The sequence below is a fragment of the Protopterus annectens genome, chromosome 14.part0 (assembly GCF_019279795.1).
Source record: "Protopterus annectens isolate FY-2018-M chromosome 14.part0, PAN1.0, whole genome shotgun sequence".
NCBI classification, from domain to species: Eukaryota; Metazoa; Chordata; order Ceratodontiformes; family Protopteridae; genus Protopterus; species Protopterus annectens.
The window spans coordinates 1,001,721,651-1,001,741,804 of NC_056748.1; the positions used below are offsets into that span (position 1 = coordinate 1,001,721,651).

At 38.9% G+C, this 20,154-nt stretch overlaps 2 protein-coding genes across 2 annotated transcripts in view; both read left to right on the top strand.

The window, feature by feature from the left end:
* JAKMIP3 (Janus kinase and microtubule interacting protein 3) overlaps positions 1 to 20,154 on the top strand; it is a 1,929,353-nt gene that overhangs the window by 394,579 nt on the left and 1,514,620 nt on the right. The gene's annotated exons all lie outside the window — the stretch shown is intronic.
* LOC122788759 (otolith matrix protein OMM-64-like) lies at positions 1,006 to 5,847 on the top strand. Its single transcript, XM_044055652.1, has 5 exons — positions 1,006 to 1,303; positions 1,425 to 1,637; positions 1,962 to 2,462; positions 4,453 to 4,902; positions 5,408 to 5,847. The coding sequence occupies exons 1-5, from the start codon at positions 1,006 to 1,008 to the stop codon at positions 5,845 to 5,847; spliced, it is 1,902 nt and encodes a 633-aa protein (XP_043911587.1).

Sequence of the window (20,154 nt, forward strand, 5' to 3'; positions counted from 1 at the left end):
AAGCATCACAAAGTAAGCAACATGCTGAAATTACACTAGGAAGTGACAGAACATTGCAAAGTAAAGAACATACTGATATTACCCCAGGAAGTGACAGAACATCACAAAGTAAAGAACATGCTGACCTTACACCCGGAAGTGACAGAGCATCATAAAGTAAAGAACATACTGACATTACACCAGGAAATGACAGGGCATAACAAAGTAAAGAACATAGTGACATTACACTAGTAAGTCGCAGAACATCTCAAAAGAACCTGCTGACACTAGGAAGTGACAGAACATTGCAAAGTAAAGAACATATTGATATTACCCCAGGAAGTGACAGAGCATCCCAAAGTAAAGAACATACTGACATTACACCAGGAAGTAACAGAGCATCTCAAAGTAAAGAACATGGTGACATGCTGACATTACACCAGGAAGTAACAGAGCATCACAAAGTACAGAATGTACTGACATTATACCAGGAAGTGATAGAACATCACAAAACTAAATAACATGCTGACCTTGCACCAGGAAGTGACAGAGCATCATAAAGTAAATAACATGCTGGCATTACATCAGGAAGTGAAAGAGCATCACAAAGTAAAGAACATGCTGACATTACACCAGGAAGTCACAAAGCATCACAAAGTAAAGAACATGCTGACATTACACCAGGAAGTGACAGAACCTCACAAAGTAAAGAACATGCCGACATTACATCAGGAAGTGACAGAACATCACAAAGTAAAGAACATGCTGACATTACACCAGGATGTGACAGTGCATCACAAAGAAAAGAACATACTGACATTACATCAGGAAAATACAGAACATAAAGTATAGAACATGCTGACATTACACCAGGAAGTGACGGAACATTGCAAAGTAAAGAACATACTGACATTACACCAAGAAGTAACAGAACATCACAAAGTAAAAAACATTTTGACATTACACCAGGGAGTGGGAGAGCATCACAAAGTAAAGAACATGCTGACATTACACCAGGAAGTGAAAATGCATCACAAAGTAAAGAACATACTGACATTACATGAGGAAGTGATTGAACAACACAAAGTAAAGAACATGCTGACCTTACCTCAGGAAGTGACAAGGCATCAAAAAGTAAAGAACATGTTGACATTACATCAGGAAGTGACAGAGCATCACAGAGTAAAGAACATGCTGACATTACACGAGGGAGTGACAGAACATCATATTAAAGAACATGCTGACATTATACCAGGAAGTGACAGAACATCACAAAGTAAAGAACATGCTGACATTACACCAGGAAGTGACAGAACAACACAAAGTAAAGGACATGCTGATATTTCAGTAGGAAGTGACAACATCACAAAGGAAAGAACTTGCTGACATTACACCAGGAAGTGACAGAGCATGACAAAGTAAAGAACATGCTAACATTACACCAGGAACTGACAGAGCAACACAAAGTAAAGAACATGCTGACATTACATCAAGATGTGACAATGCATTACAATGCAAGGAACATGCTGACATTACACCAGGAAGTGACACAACATCGCAAAGTAAAGAATATGCTGACATTACACCATTAAGTGTCAGAGCATCACAAAGTAAAGAACATGTTGACATTCCACCAGGAATTGACAGAACATCACAAAGTACAGAACATGATGACATGCTGACATTACACCAGGTAGTGACAGAGCATCACAAAGTAAAGAACATACTGACATTACAGCAGGAAGTGATATAACATCACAAAGTAAAGAACATGCTGACCTAACACCAGGAAGTGAGAGAGCATCATAAAGTAAAGAACATGCTGACATTACACCAGGAAGTGACAAAGCATCACAATGTAAGGAACATGCTGACATTACACCAGGAAGTGACAGAACATTGCAAAGTATAGAACATACTGACAATACACCAAAAAGTGACAGGAAATTCACAAAGTAAAGATCATGTTGACATTACACCAGGGAGTGACAGAGCATCAGAAATTAAAGAACATGCTGAAACTACACCAGGGAGTGACAGAAAATCACAAAGTAAAGAACATGCTGAAAGTATACCAAGAAGTGACAGAGCATTACAAAGTAAAGAACATACTGACATTACACCAGGAAGTGACAGAACATCACAAAGTGAAGAACATGCTGACATTACACCAGGAAGTCATAGAACATCACAAAGTAAAGAAGATGCTGACATTACACCAGGAAGTGATAGAACATCACAAAGTAAAGAACATGCTGACATTACACCAGGAAGTGACAGAACATACCAAAGTAAAGAACATGCTGACAATACACCAGGAAGTGACAGAGCATCACAAAGTAAAGAACATGCTGACATTACACCAGGAAGTGACAGAACATCACAAAGTAAAAAACATGCTGACATTACACCAGGAACTGACCGAGCAACACAAAGTAAAGAACATGCTGACATTACACCAGAAAATGACAATGCATCACAAAGTAAGGAACATGCTGACATGCTGACATTACACCAGGAAGTGACAGAGCATCACAAAGTAAAGAACATGCTGACATTACACCAGGAAGTGATAGAACATCACAAAGTAAAGAACATGCTGACATTACACCAGGAAGTGACAGAACATACCAAAGTAAAGAACATACTGACATTACACTAGGAAGTGATAGAACATCACAAAGTAAAGAACATGCTGACCTGACACCAGGAAGTGACAGAGCATCATAAAGTAAAGAACATGCTGACATTACATCAGGATGTGACAGAGCATCACAAAGTAAAGAACATGCTGACATTACACCAGGAAGTGGCAAAGCATCACAAAGTAAGGAACATGCTGACATTACACCAGGAAGTGACAGAGCATTGCAAAGTAAAAAAACATGCTGACATTATACCAGGAAGTGACAGAGCATCACAAAATAAAGAACATGTTGACATTACACCAGAGAGTGACAGAGCATCACAAAGAATAGAACATGCTGACATTACACCAGGAAGTGCCAGAGCATCAGAGAGTAAGGAACATACTGAGATTACACCAGGAAGTGATAGAACATCACAAAGTATAAAGTAAAGAATATGCTGACATTACATCAGGAAGTGACAGAGCATCATAAAGTAAAGAACATGCTGACATTACACCAGTAAGTGACAGAGAATTACAAAGTAAGGAAAATGCTAACATTACACCCGGAAGTGACAGAACATCACAAAGCAATGAACATGCTGACCTTACACCAGGAAGTGACAGAGCATCCAATGTAAAGAACATACTGACATTACACCAGGAAGTGACAGAGCATCGACATTACACCAGGAAGTGACAGAGCATCAGAAAGTAAAGAACATACTGAGATTACATCAGGAAGTGATAGAACATCACAAAGTAAAGAACATGCTGACCTTACACCAGGAAGTGACAGAGCATGATAAAGTAAAGAACAGACTGACATTATACCAGGAAGTGACAGAGCATTACAAAGTAAGGAAAATGCTGACATTACACCAGGAAGTGACAGAACATCACAAAGCAATGAACATACTGACCTTACACCAGGAAGTGACAGAGCATCCAATGTGAAGAACATACTGACATTACACCAGGAAGTGACACAGCATCACAAAGTAAAGAACATACTGACATTACACCAAGAAGTGAAAGAACATTGCAAAGTAAAGTACATGCTGAGATTACACCAGGAAGTGACAGAACACTACAAAGTAAGGGACATGCTGACATTACACCAGGAAGTGACAGAACATCACAAAGTAAAGAACATGCTGACATTATACCAGGAAGTGATAGAACATCACAAAGTAAAGTACATGCTGACCTTACACCAGGAAGTGACAAAGCATTATAAAATAAATAACATAATGACATGACACCAGGAAATGATAGAACATCACAAAGTAAAGAACATTCTGACCTTACACAAATAAGTGGCAGAGCATTATAAAGTAAATAACATGCTGACATTACATCAGGAAGTGACAGAGCATCACAAGGTAAGGAACATGCTGAAATTACACCAGGAAGTGGTAAAGCATCACAAAGTAAGGAACATGCTGACATTACATAAGGAAGTGACAGAATATCAAAAAGTAAAGAACATACTGACATTACACCAGGAATTGTCAGGGCATCACAAAGTAAAGAACATACTGACATTACACTAGTAAGTGGCAGAACATCTCAAAGTAAAGAACATGCTGACATTACACAAGGAAGTGACAGAACATTGCAAAGTAAAGAACATATTGATATTACCTCAGGAAGTGACAGAGCATCCCAAAGTAAAGAACATAGTGACATTACACCAGGAAGTGATAGAATATCAGAAAGTAACAAACATGCTGACCTTACACCAGGAAGTGACAGAGCGTTATAAAGTAAAGAATATGCTGACATTACATCAAGAAGTGACAGAGCATCATAAAGTAAAGAACATGCTGACATTACACCAGTAAGTGACAGAGAATTACAAAGTAAGGAAAATGCTGACATTACACCCAGAAGTGACAGAACATCACAAAGCAATGAACATGCTGACCTTACACCAGGAAGTGACAGAGCATCCAATGTAAAGAACATACTGACATTACACCAGGAAGTGACAGAGCATCACAAAGTAAAAAACATACTGACTTTACATGAGGAAGTGATTGAACAACACAAAGTAAAGAACATGCTGGCCTTACCTCAGGAAGTGACAGAGCATCAAAAAGTAAAGAACATGCTGACATTACATCAGGAAGTGACAGAGCATCACAGAGTAAAAAACATGCTGACATTACACAAGGGAGTGACAGAACATCATATTAAAGAACATGCTGACATTATACCAGGAAGTGACAGAACATCACAAAGTAAAGAATTTGCTGACATTACACCAGGACGTGATAGAACAACACAAAGTAAAGGACATGATGATATTTCAGTAGGAAGTGACAACATCACAAAGGAAAGAACTTGCTGACATTTCACCAGGAAGTGACAGAGCATGACAAAATAAAGAACATGCTGATATTACACCAGGAAGAGACAGAACATCACAAAGTAATAAACATGCTGACATTGCTCCAGGAACTTACAGAGCAACACAAAGTAAAGATCATGCTGACATTACATCGGGATGTTACAATGCATTACAAAGCAAAGAACATGCTGACATTACACCAGGAAGTGACAGAACATCGCAAAGTAAAGAACATGCTGACATTACACCATTAAGTGTCAGAGCATCACAAAGTAAAGAACATGTTGACATTACACCAAGGATTGACAGAGCCTCATAAAGTAAAGAACATACTGACATTACACCAGGAAGTGATATAACATCCCAAAGTAAAGAACATGCTGACTTTACACCAGGAAGTGACAGAGCATTATAAAGTAAAGAACATGCTGACATTACACCAGGAAGTGACAAAGCATCACAATGTAAGGAACATGCTGACATTACACCAGGAAGTGACAGAACATCACAAAGTAAAGAACATGCTGAAGGTATATCAGGAAGTGACAGAGCATTACAAAGTAAAGAACATACTGACATTACAGCAGGAAGTGACAGAACATCACAAAGTAAAGAACATGCTGACATTACACCAGGAAGTGATAGAACATCACAAAGTAAAGAACATACTGACATTACACCAGGAAGTGAAAGAACATCACAAAGTAAAAATCATACTGACGTAACACCAGGAACTGACCGAGCAACACAAAGTAAAGAACATGCTGACATTACACCAGAAAGTGACAATGCATCACAAAGTAAGGAACATGCTGACATGCTGACATTACACCAGGAAGTGACAGAGCATCACAAAGTAAAGAACATACTGACATTACACTAGGAAGTGATAGAACATCACAAAGTAAAGAACATGCTGACCTGACACGAGGAAGTGACAGAGCATCATAAAGTAAAGAGCATGCTGACATTACATCAGGATGTGACAGAGCATCACAAAGTAAAGAACAAGCTGACATTACACCAGGAAGTGGCAAAGCATCACAAAGTAAGGAACATGCTGACACTACACCAGGAAGTGACAGAACATCGCAAAGGAAAAAACATGCTGACATTATACCAGGAAGTGACAGAGTATCACAAAATAAATAACAATGTTGACATTACACCAGGGAGTGACAGAGCATCACAAAGAATAGAACATGCTGACATTACACCAGGAAGTTACAGAGCATCAGAAAGTAAAGAACATACTGAGATTACATCAGGAAGTGATAGAACATCACAAAGTAAAGAACATGCTGACCTTACACCAGGAAGTGACAGAGCATGATAAAGTAAAGAACAGACTGACATTATACCAGGAAGTGACAGCGCATTACAAAGTAAGGAAAATGCTGACATTACACCAGGAAGTGACAGAACATCAAAAAGCAATGAACATGCTGACCTTACACCAGGAAGTGACAGAGCATCCAATGTAAAGAACATACTGACATTATACCAGGAAGTGACAGAGCATCACAAAGTAAAGAACATACTGACATTACACCAAGAAGTGAAAGAACATTGCAAAGTAAAGAACATGCTGAGATTACACCAGGAAGTGACAGAACACTACAAAGTAAGGGACATGCTGACATTACACCAGGAAGTGACAGAACATCACAAAGTAAAGAACATGCTGACATTATACCAGGAAGTGATAGAACATCACAAAGTAAAGTACATGCTGACCTTACACCAGGAAGTGACAAAGCATCATAAAATAAATAACATACTGACATGACACCAGGAAATGATAGAACATCACAAAGTAAAGAACATTCTGACCTTACACCAATAAGTGGCAGAGCATTATAAAGTAAATAACATGCTGACATTACATCAGGAAGTGACAGAGCATCACAAGGTAAGGAACATGCTGAAATTACACCAGGAAGTGGTAAAGCATCACAAAGTAAGGAACATGCTGACATTACATAAGGAAGTGACAGAATATCAAAAAGTAAAGAACATACTGACATTACACCAGGAATAGTCAGGGCATCACAAAGTAAAGAACATACTGACATTACACTAGTAAGTGGCAGAACATCTCAAAGTAAAGAACATGCTGACATTACACAAGGAAGTGACAGAACATTGCAAAGTAAAGAACATATTGATATTACCTCAGGAAGTGACAGAGCATCCCAAAGTAAAGAACATAGTGACATTACACCAGGAAGTGATAGAACATCAGAAAGTAACAAACATGCTGACCTTACACCAAGAAGTGACAGAGCATCATAACATAAATAACATGCTGACATTACACCAGGAAGTGACAGAGCATCATAAAGTAAAGAACATGCTGACATTACACTAGGAAGTGACAAAGCATCACAAAGTAAGGAACATGCTGACATTACACCAGGAAGTGACAGATCATCACAAAGTAAAGAACATACTGACATTGCTCCAGGAAGTGACAGAACATCACAAAGTAAAGAACATACTGACATTGCTCCAGGAAGTGACAGAACATCACAAAGTAGAGAACATGATGACATTACACTAGGAAGTGACAGAACATTGCAAACTAAAGAACATACTGATATTACCCCAGGAAGTGACAGAACATCACAAAGTAAAGAACAGGTTCACATTACACCAGGGAATGACAGAGCATTTCAAAGAAAGAACATGCTTACATGCTGACATTACACCAGGAAGTAACAGAGCATCACAAAGTAAAGAATGTTCTGACATTTCACCAGGAAGTGATAGAACATCACAAAGTAAAGAATATGCTGACATTACATCAGGAATTGACAGAACATCAAAAAGTAAAGAACATGCTGACATTACACCAGAAAGTGACAGAGCATCACAAGGTAAAGAACATGATGACATTACACCAGAAAGTCACAATGCATTACAAAGTCGAGCATATTCTGACATTACAGTCACACTTGTACAGGAGGAAACCCCCCTTCACCTCAACACCAGTATCTCCAAACCCAGAAAAACACTTTCAGGATGATGGCAGAATTTCAGAGGCATCATTGTCCATGGTAACATTATGGTAACATTTTTATAAAGGGTGCCATGTACAGAAATGTGTCATTGCTACCCCAGGAAACACGTAAAATATTGACTGCCCAGAAGAAAATGTGCCATGACATTGTTAGGGTTCACAGCACTGCCAAACAGGTCAGTTGGAAATGGTCAGAATCTCCCAGGGCATATGTGAAGATTTCCAGAACTACATGGGAATGGCAGAGAGTAGGGATAATGCCATGATCACATTGATGCATAGTTTGGTGACACACCAAGCATCCATGGCTGCCACAAACTAGTCAAGACTTACTAAACTCAAGTAGGAGTCAGACTTGTAATGGGAAGAGGATGGGGTACTGTACAAAATGTGGGGGCAGATCACATGAGACTACAAGTGCTTCTTAGGAAAGTACTGTAATTAGTAGAAGGGAATACGCATAACCTATTTCATGCAGGTCACATCAGGTTTCATAATGACATTACACCAGGAAGTGACAGAACATTGAAAAGTAAAGAATATGCTGACATTACACCAGGAAGTGACAGAACACCACAAAGTAAAGAACATGCTGACATTACACCACGAAGTGACAGAACATCACAAAGTAAAGAACATGCTGACATTACACCAGGAAGTGACAGAACATCACAAAGTAAAGAACATGCTGACATTACACCAGGAAGTGACAGAACATCTCAAAGTAAAGAACATGCTGACCTTACAACAGGAAGTGACAGAGCATTATAAAGTAAAGAACATGCTGACATTATACCAGGAAGTGACAAAGCATCACAAAGTAAGGAAAATGCTGAAATTACACCAGGAAGTGACAGAACATCACAAAGTAAAAAACATGCTGACATTACACCAGGAAGTGACAGAGCATCACAAAGTAAAGAACATACTGACATTACACCAGGAAGTCACAAAACATCACAAAGTATAGAACATGCTGACATTACACCAGGAATTGACTGAACATCGCAAAGTATAAAACATACTGCCATTACACCATGAAGTGACAGAAAAATCACAAAGTAAAGAACGTGTTGACATTACACCAGGGAGTGACAAAGCATCACAATGTAAAGAACATGCTGACACTACACCAGGGAGTGACAGAACATCACAAAGTAAAGAACATGCTGAAAGTATACCAGGAAGTGACAGAGCATTACATAGTAAAGAACATGCTGACATTACATCAGGATGTGACAATGCATTACAAAGCAATGAACATGCTGACATTACACCAGGAAGTGACAGAACATTGCAAAGTAAAGAACATGCTGACATTACACCATTAAGTGTCAGATCATCACAAAGTAAAGAACATGTTGACATTACACCAGGGACTGACAGAGCATCACAAAGTAAAGAACATGCTGACATTACACCAGGAAGTGACAGAGCATCGCAAAGTAAAGAACATACTGACATTACACCAGGAAGTGATATAACATCACAAAGTAAAGAACATGCTGACCTTACACCAGGAAGTGACAGAGCATTATATAGTAAAGAACATGCTGACATTACACCAGGAAGTGACAAAGCATCACAATGTAAGGAACATGCTGACATTACACCAGGAAGTGACAGAACATCACGAAGTAAAGAACATGCTGAAGGTATAGCAGGAAGTGACAGAGCATTACAAAGTAAAGAACATACTGACATTACACCAGGAAGTGACAGAACATCACAAAGTAAAGAACATGCTGACATTACACCAGGAAGTGATAGAACATCACAAAGTAAAGAAGATGCTGACATTACACCAGGAAGTGATAGAACATCACAAAGTAAAGAACATGCTGACATTACACCAGGAAGTGACAGAACATACCAAAGTAAACAACATGCTGACAATACCCCAGGAAGTGACAGAGCATCACAAAGTAAAGAACATGCTGACATTACACCAGGAAGTGAAAGAACATCACAAAGTAAAAAACATGCTGACCTTACACCAGGAACTGACCGAGCAACACAAAGTAAAGAATATGCTGACATTACACCAGAAAGTGACAATGCATCACAAAGTAAGGAACATGCTGACATTACACCAGGAAGTGACAGAGCATCACGAAGTAAAGAACATACTGACATTACACTAGGAAGTGATAGAACATCACAAAGTAAAGAACATGCTGACCTGACACCAGGAAGAGAGAGAGCATCATAAAGTAAAGAACATGCTGACATTACATCAGGATGTGACAGAGCATCACAAAGTAAAGAGCATACTGACATTACACCAGGAAGTGGCAAAGCATCACAAAGTAAGGAACATGCTGACATTACACCAGGAAGTGACAGAACATCGCAAAGTAAAAAACATGCTGACATTATACCAGGAAGTGACAGAGTATCACAAAATAAAGAACATGCTGACATTACACCAGGGCATGACAGGGCATCACAAAGAATAGAACATGCTGACATTACACCAGGAAGTGACAGAGCATCAGAAAGTAAAGAACATACTGAGATTACACCAGGAAGTGATAGAACATCACAAAGTAAAGAACATGCTGACCTTACACCAGGAAGTGACAGAGCATCAGAAAGTAAAGAACATACTGACATTACACTAGGAAGTGATAGAACATCAGAAAATAAAGAACATGCTGACCTGACACCAGTAAGTGACAGAGCATCATAAAGTAAAGAACATGCTGACATTACATCAGGAAGTGACAGAACATCACAAAGTAAAGAACATGCTGAGATTACACCAGGAAGTGACAGAGCATTACAAAGTAAGTAAAATGCTGACATTACACCAGGAAGTGACAGAACAACACAAAGCAATGAACATGCTGACCTTACACCAGGAAGTGACAGAGCATCCAATGTAAAGAACATACTGACATTACACCAGGAAGTGACAGAGCATCACAAAGTAAAGAACATACTGACATTACACCAGGAAGTGACAGAACATTGCAAAGTAAAGAACATGCTGAGATTACACCAGGAAGTGACAGAACACCACAAAGTAAATAACATGCTGACATTACACCAGGAAGTGACAGAACATCACAAAGTAAAGAACATGCTGACATTATACGAGGAAGTGATAGAACATCACAAAGTAAAGTACATGCTGACCTTACAACAGGAAGTGACAAAGCATCATAAAGTAAATAACATACTGACATGACACCAGGAAATGATAGAACATCACAAAGTAAAGAACATTCTGACCTTACACCAATAAGTGGCAGAGCATTATAAAGTAAATAACATGCTGACATTACATCAGGAAGTGACAGAGCATCACAAGGTAAAGAACATGCTGACATTACATCAGGAAGTGATAAAGCATCACAAAGTAAGGAACATGCTGATATTACATAAGGAAGTGACAGAACATCACAAAGTAAAGAACATGCTGACATTACACCAGGAATTGTCAGGGCATCAAAAAGTAAAGAACATACTGACATTACACCAGTAAGTGGCAGAACATCTCAAAGTAAAGAACATGCTGACATTACACTAGGAAGTGACAGAACATTGCAAAGTAAAGAACATATTGATATTACCCCAGGAAGTGACAGAGCATCCCAAAGTAAAGAACATAGTGACATTACACTAGGAAGTGACAAAGCATCACAAAGTAAGGAACATGCTGACCTTACACCAAGAAGTGACAGAGGATCATAAAGTAAATAACATGCTGACATTACATTGGGAAGTGACAGAGCATCACAAAGTAAAGAACATGCTGACATTACACTAGGAATTGACAAAGCATCACAAAGTAAGGAACATGCTGACATTACACCAGGAAGTGACAGATCATCACAAAGTAAAGAACGTACTGACATTGCTCCAGGAAGTGAGAGAACATCACAAAGTAAAAAAAATGCTGACATTACACTAGGAAGTGACAGAACATTGCAAAGTAAAGAACATACTGATATTACCCCAGGAAGTAACAGAACTTCACAAAGTAAAGAACAGGTTGACATTACACCAGGGAATGACAGAGCAACTCAAAGAAAGAACATGCTTACATGCTGACATTACACCAGGAAGTAACAGAGCATCACAAAGTAAAGAATGTACTGACATTACACCAGGAAGTGATAGAACATCACAAAGTAAAGAACATGCTGACCTTACACCAGGAAGTGACAGAGCATCATAAAGTAAAGAATATGCTGACATTACATCAGGAAGTGACAGAACATCACAAATTAAAGAACGTGCTGACATTACACCAGGAAGTAACAACATCACAAAGTAAAGAACATGCTGACATTACACCAGGAAGTGACAGAGCATCACAAAGTAAAGAACATGCTGACATTACACCAGGAAGTGGCAATGCATCACAAAGCCAAGCACATTCTGACATTACACTCACACTTGTACAGGAAGAAACCCCCTGCACCTCAACACTAGTATCTCCAAACCTCGACAAACACTTTCAGGATGATGGCAGAATTTCAGAGGCATCATTGTCCATGGTAACATTTTTATAAAGAATGCCATGTACAGAAATTTGTCACAGCTACCCCAGGAAACACGTAAAATATTGACTGCCCAGAAGCAAATGTGCCATGACATTGTTAGGGTTCAGAGCACTGCCAAACAGGTCAGTTGGAAATAGTCAGAATCTTGTAGGGCATAAGTGAAGATTTCCAGAACTACATTGAAATGGCAGAGAGTAGGGATAATGCCATGATCAAATTGATGCATAGTTTGGTAATACACCAAGCATCCATGGCTGCCACAAACTAGTCAAGACTTACTAAACTGAAGTAGAAGTCAGACTTGTAATGGGAAGAGGATGGTATACTGTACGAAAATGTGGGGGCAGATCATATGAGACTACAAGTGCTTCTTAGGAAAGTAGTATAATTAGTAGAAAGGAATAGGCATAACCTATTTTATGCAGGCCACATCAGCTTTCATCTACATCTAGCTGAACCTCTCATTTTAGATCCCAGTTATGGTCCCACAGCCCTGTCAGATCAGTGCTGGCAGGATCACCTGCATCAAGTAGGTTATGACATTGGACCAACTCACAATCCAGCTGTCATGACAGCCCCTCATCAAAATCACTTGCACCATCACGTAGCCAATCTTTAGGACATGTGTGTGACACATTTGACCATGACCTAATGTGAATCAAGTATAACATTTCTGTTACTTACTATTTGACCATCTCACACACACACACACGCACACACACATACACACCAATATTTAACTTGAAGGGGAATAAGTTATTACATAAAGTAAAAAAGAGGGGATTTATGACACTTTTCAACTGTATGCATTTCATTCAAGTAATGATACTGTTTAAAATATTATTGAACTGTACAAAGGAAGCTGAATGTCATAACATAGGATTGTTGTGATGAACACCATTCATGCTCTATGTATTACCATTGTTACAGCTGAAGTGACTTACATCTTAAAAGTAGTAATACACAAGTATTTAGAGAGACACTAATAAGAAAGTTAAAGATTAAAATGAGTATCCTGCCATGTATACAAACACTGCTGACACTTCTCTCTCACCACTGGACAAATGATGACCTTCTTTTGTCTCTGAGGCCAGAAATTATTGTGCATGATGAAATAATCTGATGTGTAGTACCTTAACGGGAAATATAGTTCAAAATGAGGAAACATTGCGTAATATGAAAACATGTTGTCATTCAATTGCAATATATGAACTCATTTAAGTATTGTAGTAATTTGTTTTACTAATTATACCAAGTCAAGATATTCAATACATGAATACTTAGGTAAAGCACTTCTGCAGAATGTATTATGCAAAACAGTTAACAAGTGATTAATCCTTATATAATGACTTATGACATCACTGAACAGGAGTTAGTAAGCACTCAGGCATTACTTTTACTTGGAATAATATGATTATCTGTTCTGGAACAAAAAAAAAAAAAAAATTAAAGATGAGAAGAATATCGAACAGTGACAGCAGACCACGCACCACACAGCATAGCCCACAGATATCGCTGCATGCATCACTTATACTCTATGTGAATTTTAAAAGAAAGCAAACACTAACCTGAATGTCATGGTCCATAGTTTTGGACTAGATGCTGCCTCTTTACTTGTGCAACTTAATGTCATGCATGTGTCTGCCACATAGGGTAACTTACTACTGCAAAACTCTTGCATGCAGTAGCTGGGTCATGTGGAAGGGCACCCCAGACTCATCCAGGCATATAAATTGATTGATTCTTCATTGGACCAAAGACCTTCTCTATGACAGTACAGGTCTGGAACAGGGCTGTGTTGTTCATTTTGCAGCTCCGCTTGATTTTCTCATTGGTGTCACAAGCCATCGCTCCAGCAGATATCCAGCATCACCTGTCATAAAAAAAATAGAGAGAAGGTGGGGGGCAAAACACACAGAAGTGGTTTAGTATTGATGCAATACATTTTGCCATGAATAATTACTTAAATGAAAAAGAAAAAAAAAAGTATTTTTCTAGTTACCAACTGGATGACCACTGAGCATCCTAGCATGTGGTAAAAAGTTGTAGAGTGAGCTAGAGTGCCAGATATGGGAATCATGTGCATTGCCAAGATTATGGGCAGAAATGTTGGTGAAGCACCCCCATGCATCACAAATTACTTGGAAATTGGTGCACTGTTAGTCCTTCCTGTGGTGCAACTAAACCCCACCGTGGACCAAGATGGGGTTCTAATTGTAACATGGGTGTAATCTATTCCACCAAGTGCCTCAGAGAAATGTGCTATCTCATAAAAGGCAAACATAGTCCAGCTTGGTCCTGAGGTGACACTAGGAATTAGATATTCTGATCCACGAGTGCAACAGTACATCCAAAAACTGCCATACTATCCTCAAAGCAGAAGCCTGTGAGATAGCCAGTGTGTCCCAAGTCTGTCTCTGGAAGGCACCCATGGCAAGTATAGTGAGGGCTATACTTATATTTGTGTCCACAAGGATAGGATGACCATGCATCCACAGTGCCCATTTGTGGAGTCTTACATACTCACTAAGAACCTTACAATATCCTTCTCCACTCCTATCAAAATTATAATGTGTTATTCTCTGCCAGTATTTCCAGCTTTTTTGCTGGTGAGTGTCATTGGGAGCAAGCAGTTTTGGCTTGGCCAAGACAAGCAGCTCACACCAGGTAATAGCTTGGCTAGCAGCAAGTGACAGCATCATCATGGATTGCAAAGTGGATAGAATATGCGCAACTCTACCTTTGACAATGATCTGTGGTCAGTGGAAAAGTGCCAGACTTTAACTACAAATCTCAAATAGATTGGAGAAGGTCTAATTACCTTGGTACATCATTTCTCATTTGCATCTCATTACGACTTCATTTGCTTATGCTTATTTGTGGCCATCTAACATATGTGGTTTTGTTAGAATCACAGTTTTGTTGTATTCATTCGCAGACAGTACAGATAGATTGTACGCATTCATGTGATGACTTTGAGACGTCCTTTCATCTTTGTTTTTAATTAATTATTTTTGTCAGATAGGAAGGTACTCTGGACATTGGTCATTTTCAAATGAGACTGATAGAAAAGAGTTCCAAGCAAAATAAACTGTATTTGATACATTTTGCAATATGCGGTTTACATCAACAGCCTGTGTACCCTTCACATAAATATGACACGTAACTGTTTTGTGATAAATGTATCATTCATGGTGAGCCTATTTGCTATCACTGGTACAGAAGGAAAGGTACACACCATGGTTACCTGTGTGATCTTGGTTTAGCAGCTTTTTAGCAACATAGGAGATGGACATTTGAAGAGAAAGAGCAAACAGCATGGTCACCTTTGTGTTTAGCTGTCTATAGCAATATGTAGTAAGGGGCATGGTGCATTTATGGAACTGTAGACATAATGGGTGGGGTGAGGTGAGGTTGAATGGACAGTAGTTGTGGCTGCTATCCCACACACAGAAAGACAGGCTGTGCTTGTGTGTTTATCAAAAAGGGGAGTCATTCACCTAATTTTGTGAATGAATGAATTAATGATTTTTGAGGGACAGCAATCCAGATGTGTACTCTTTTATTTCCTGTTCTCAATCATCAAGCCCCCTCCCCCCATCACCTAAGCTCATTCATTTTCTTCTCCACAGGGAGGATGAGAATTAGGATGTGACAATGTGTTACAAACTAAGGAACATGTTGACATTATACCAGGAAGTGACAGAACATCACAAAGTAAAGAACATGATGACATTACACCAGGAAGTGACAGAACGTCACAAAGTAAAGAACATGCTGACATTACATCATTAAGTGTCAGAGCATCACAAAGTAAAGAACATGTTAACATTACACCAGGGATTGACAGAGCATCAGAAAGTAAAGAACATACTGACATTACACCAGGAAGTGATAGAACATCACAAAGTAAAGAACGCGCTGACCTTACACCAGGAAGTGACAGAGCATTATAAAGTAAAGAACATGCTGACATTACACCAGGAAGTGACAAAGCAGCACAAAGTAAGGAACATGCTGAAATTACACCAGGAAGTGACCGAGCATCACAAAGTAAAAAACATGCTGACTTTACACCAGGAAGTGACAGCGCATCACAAAGTAAACATACTGACATTACACCAGGAAGTGACACAACATCACGAAGTATAGAACATGCTGACATTACACCAGGAAGTGACAGAACATCGCAAAGTATAGAACATACTGACATTACACCAGAAAGTGACAGAAAAATCACAAAGTAAAGAACATGTTGATGTTACACCAGGGAGTGACAGAGCATCAGAAAGTAAAGAACATGCTGACACTACACTAGGGAATGACAGAACATCACAAAGTAAAAAACATGCTGACAGTACACCAGGAATTGGCAGAGCATCACAAAGTAAATAACATAGTGACATTACATCAGGAAGTGACAGAACATCACAAAGTAAAGAACATGCTGACATTACACCAGGAAGGGATAGAACATCACAAAGTAAAGAACATGCTGCCATTATACCAGGAAGTGACAGAACATACCAAAGTAAAGAACATGCTGACAATACACCAGGAAGTGACAGAGCATCACAAAGTAAAGAACATGCTGACATTACACCAGGAAGTGACAGAACATCACAAAGTAAAAAAAACATGCTGACATTACACCAGGAACTGACCGAGCAACACAAAGTAAAGAACATGCTGACATTACACCAGAAAGTGACAGAGCATCTCAAAGTAAAAAGCATACTGACATTACACTAGGAAGTGATAGAACATCACAAAGTAAGAACATGCTGACCTGACACCAGGAAGTGACAAAGCATCATAAAGTAAAGAACATGCTGACATTACATCAGGATGTGAAAGAGCATCACAAAGTAAAGAACATGCTGACATTACACCAGGAAGTGGCAAAGCATCACAAAGTAAGGAACATGCTGAGATTACACCAGGAAGTGACAGAGCATCACAAAATAAAGAACATGTTGACATTACACCAGGGAGTGACAGAGCATCACAAAGAATAGAACATGCTGATATGCTGACATTACACCAGGAAGTGACAGAGCATCAGAAAGTAAAGAACATGCTGAGATTACATCAGGAAGTGATAGAACATCACAAAGTAAAGAACATGCTGACCTTACACCAGGAAGTGTCAGAGCATTATAAAGTAAAGAATATGCTGATATTACATCAGGACGTGACAGAGCATCACAAAGTAAAGAACATGCTGACATTACCCCAGGAAGTGACAGAGCATTACAAAGTAAGGAAAATGCTGACATTACACCAGGAAATGACAGAACATCACAAAGCAATGAACATGCTGACCTTACACCAGGAAGTGACAGAACATCCAATGTAAAGAATATACTGACATTACACCAGGAAGTGAAAGAGCATCACAAAGTAAAGAACATACTTACATTACACCAGGAACTGACAGAACATTGCAAAGTAAAGAACATGCTGAGATTATACCAGGAAGTGACAGAACACCACAAAGTAAAGAACATGCTGACATTACACCAGGAAGTGACAGAACATCACAAAATAAAGAACATGCTGACATTATACCAGGAAGTGACAGAGCAACACAAAGTAAAGAACATGCTGACATTACACCAGGAAGTGATAGAACATCACAAAATAAAGAACATGCTGACATTATACCAGGAAGTGACAGAGCAACACAAAGTAAAGAACATCCTGACATTACACCAGGAAGTGATAGAACATCACAAAGTAAAGTACATGCTGACCTTACACCAGGAAGTGACAGAGCATCATAAAGTAAATAACATAGTGACATTACACCACAAAATGTAGAACATCACAAAGTAAAGAACATTCTGACCTTACACCAATAAGTGGCAGAGCATTATAAAGTAAATAACATGCTGACATTACATCAGGAATATACAGAGCATCACAAAGAATAGAACATGCTGATATGCTGACATTACTCCAGGAAGTGACAGAGCATCAGAAAGTAAAGAACATGCTGAGATTACACCAGGAAGCGATAGAACATCACAAAGTAAAGAACATTCTGACCTTACACCAGGAAGTGTCAGAGCATTATAAAGTAAAGAATATGCTGATATTACATCAGGACGTGACAGAGCATTACAAAGTAAAGAACATGCTGACATTACCCCAGGAAGTGACAGAGCATCACAAAGTAAGGAAAATGCTGACATTACACCAGGAAATGACAGAACATCACAAAGCAATGAACATGCTGACCTTACACCAGGAAGTGACAGAGCATCCAATGTAAAGAACATACTGACATTACACCAGGAAGTGACAGAGCATCACAAAGTAAAGAACATACTGACATTACACCAGGAAGTGACAGAACATTGCAAAGTAAAGAACATGCTGAGATTACACCAGGAAGTGACAGAACACCACAAAGTAAAGAACATGCTGACATGACTCCAGGAAGTGACAGAACATCACAAAATAAAGAACATGCTGACATTATACCAGGAAGTGACAGAGCAACACAAAGTAAAGAACATGCTGACATTACACCAGGAAGTGATAGAACATCACAAAATAAAGAACATGCTGACATTATACCAGGAAGTGACAGAGCAACACAAAGTAAAGAACATCCTGACATTACACCAGGAAGTGATAGAACATCACAAAGTAAAGTACATCCTGACCTTACACCAGGAAGTGACAGAGCATTATAAAGTAAATAACATGCTGACATTACATCAGGAATATACAGAGCATCACAAAGTAAAGAACATGTTGACATTACATCAGGAAGTGATAAAGCATCACAAAGTAAGGCACATGCTGACATTACACAAGGAAGTGACAGAACATCACAAAGTAAAGCAGATGCTGACCTTACACCAGGAAGTGACAGAGCATTATAAAGTAAAGAACATAGTGAGATTACACCAGGAAGTGACAGAACACCACAAAGTAAAGAACATGCTGACATTCCAACAGGAAGTGACAGAACATCATAAAATAAAGAACATGCTGACATTATACCAGGAAGTGACAGAGCAACACAAAGTAAAGAACATTCTGACATTACACCAGGAAGTGATAGAACATCACAAAGTAAAGTACATGCTGACCTTACACCAGGAAGTGACAGAGCATCATAAAGTAAATAACATACTGACATTACACCACAAAATGATAGAACATCACAAAGTAAAGAACATTATGACCTTACACCAATAAGTGGCAGAGCATTATAAAGTAAATAACATGCTGACATTACATCAGGAATATACAGAGCATCACAAAGTAAAGAGCATGTTGACATTACATCAGGAAGTGATAAAGCATCACAAAGTAAGGAACATGCTGACATTACACAAGGAAGTGACAGAACATCACAAAGTAAAGCAGATGCTGACCTTACACCAGGAAGTGACAGAGCATTATAAAGTAAAGAACATAGTGAGATTACACCAGGAAGTGACAGAACACCACAAAGTAAAGAACATGCTGACATTCCAACAGGAAGTGACAGAACATCATAAAATAAAGAACATGCTGACATTATACCAGGAAGTGACAGAGCAACACAAAGTAAAGAACATGCTGACATTACACCAGGAAGTGATAGAACATCACAAAATAAAGTACATGCTGACCTTATACCAGGAAGTGACAG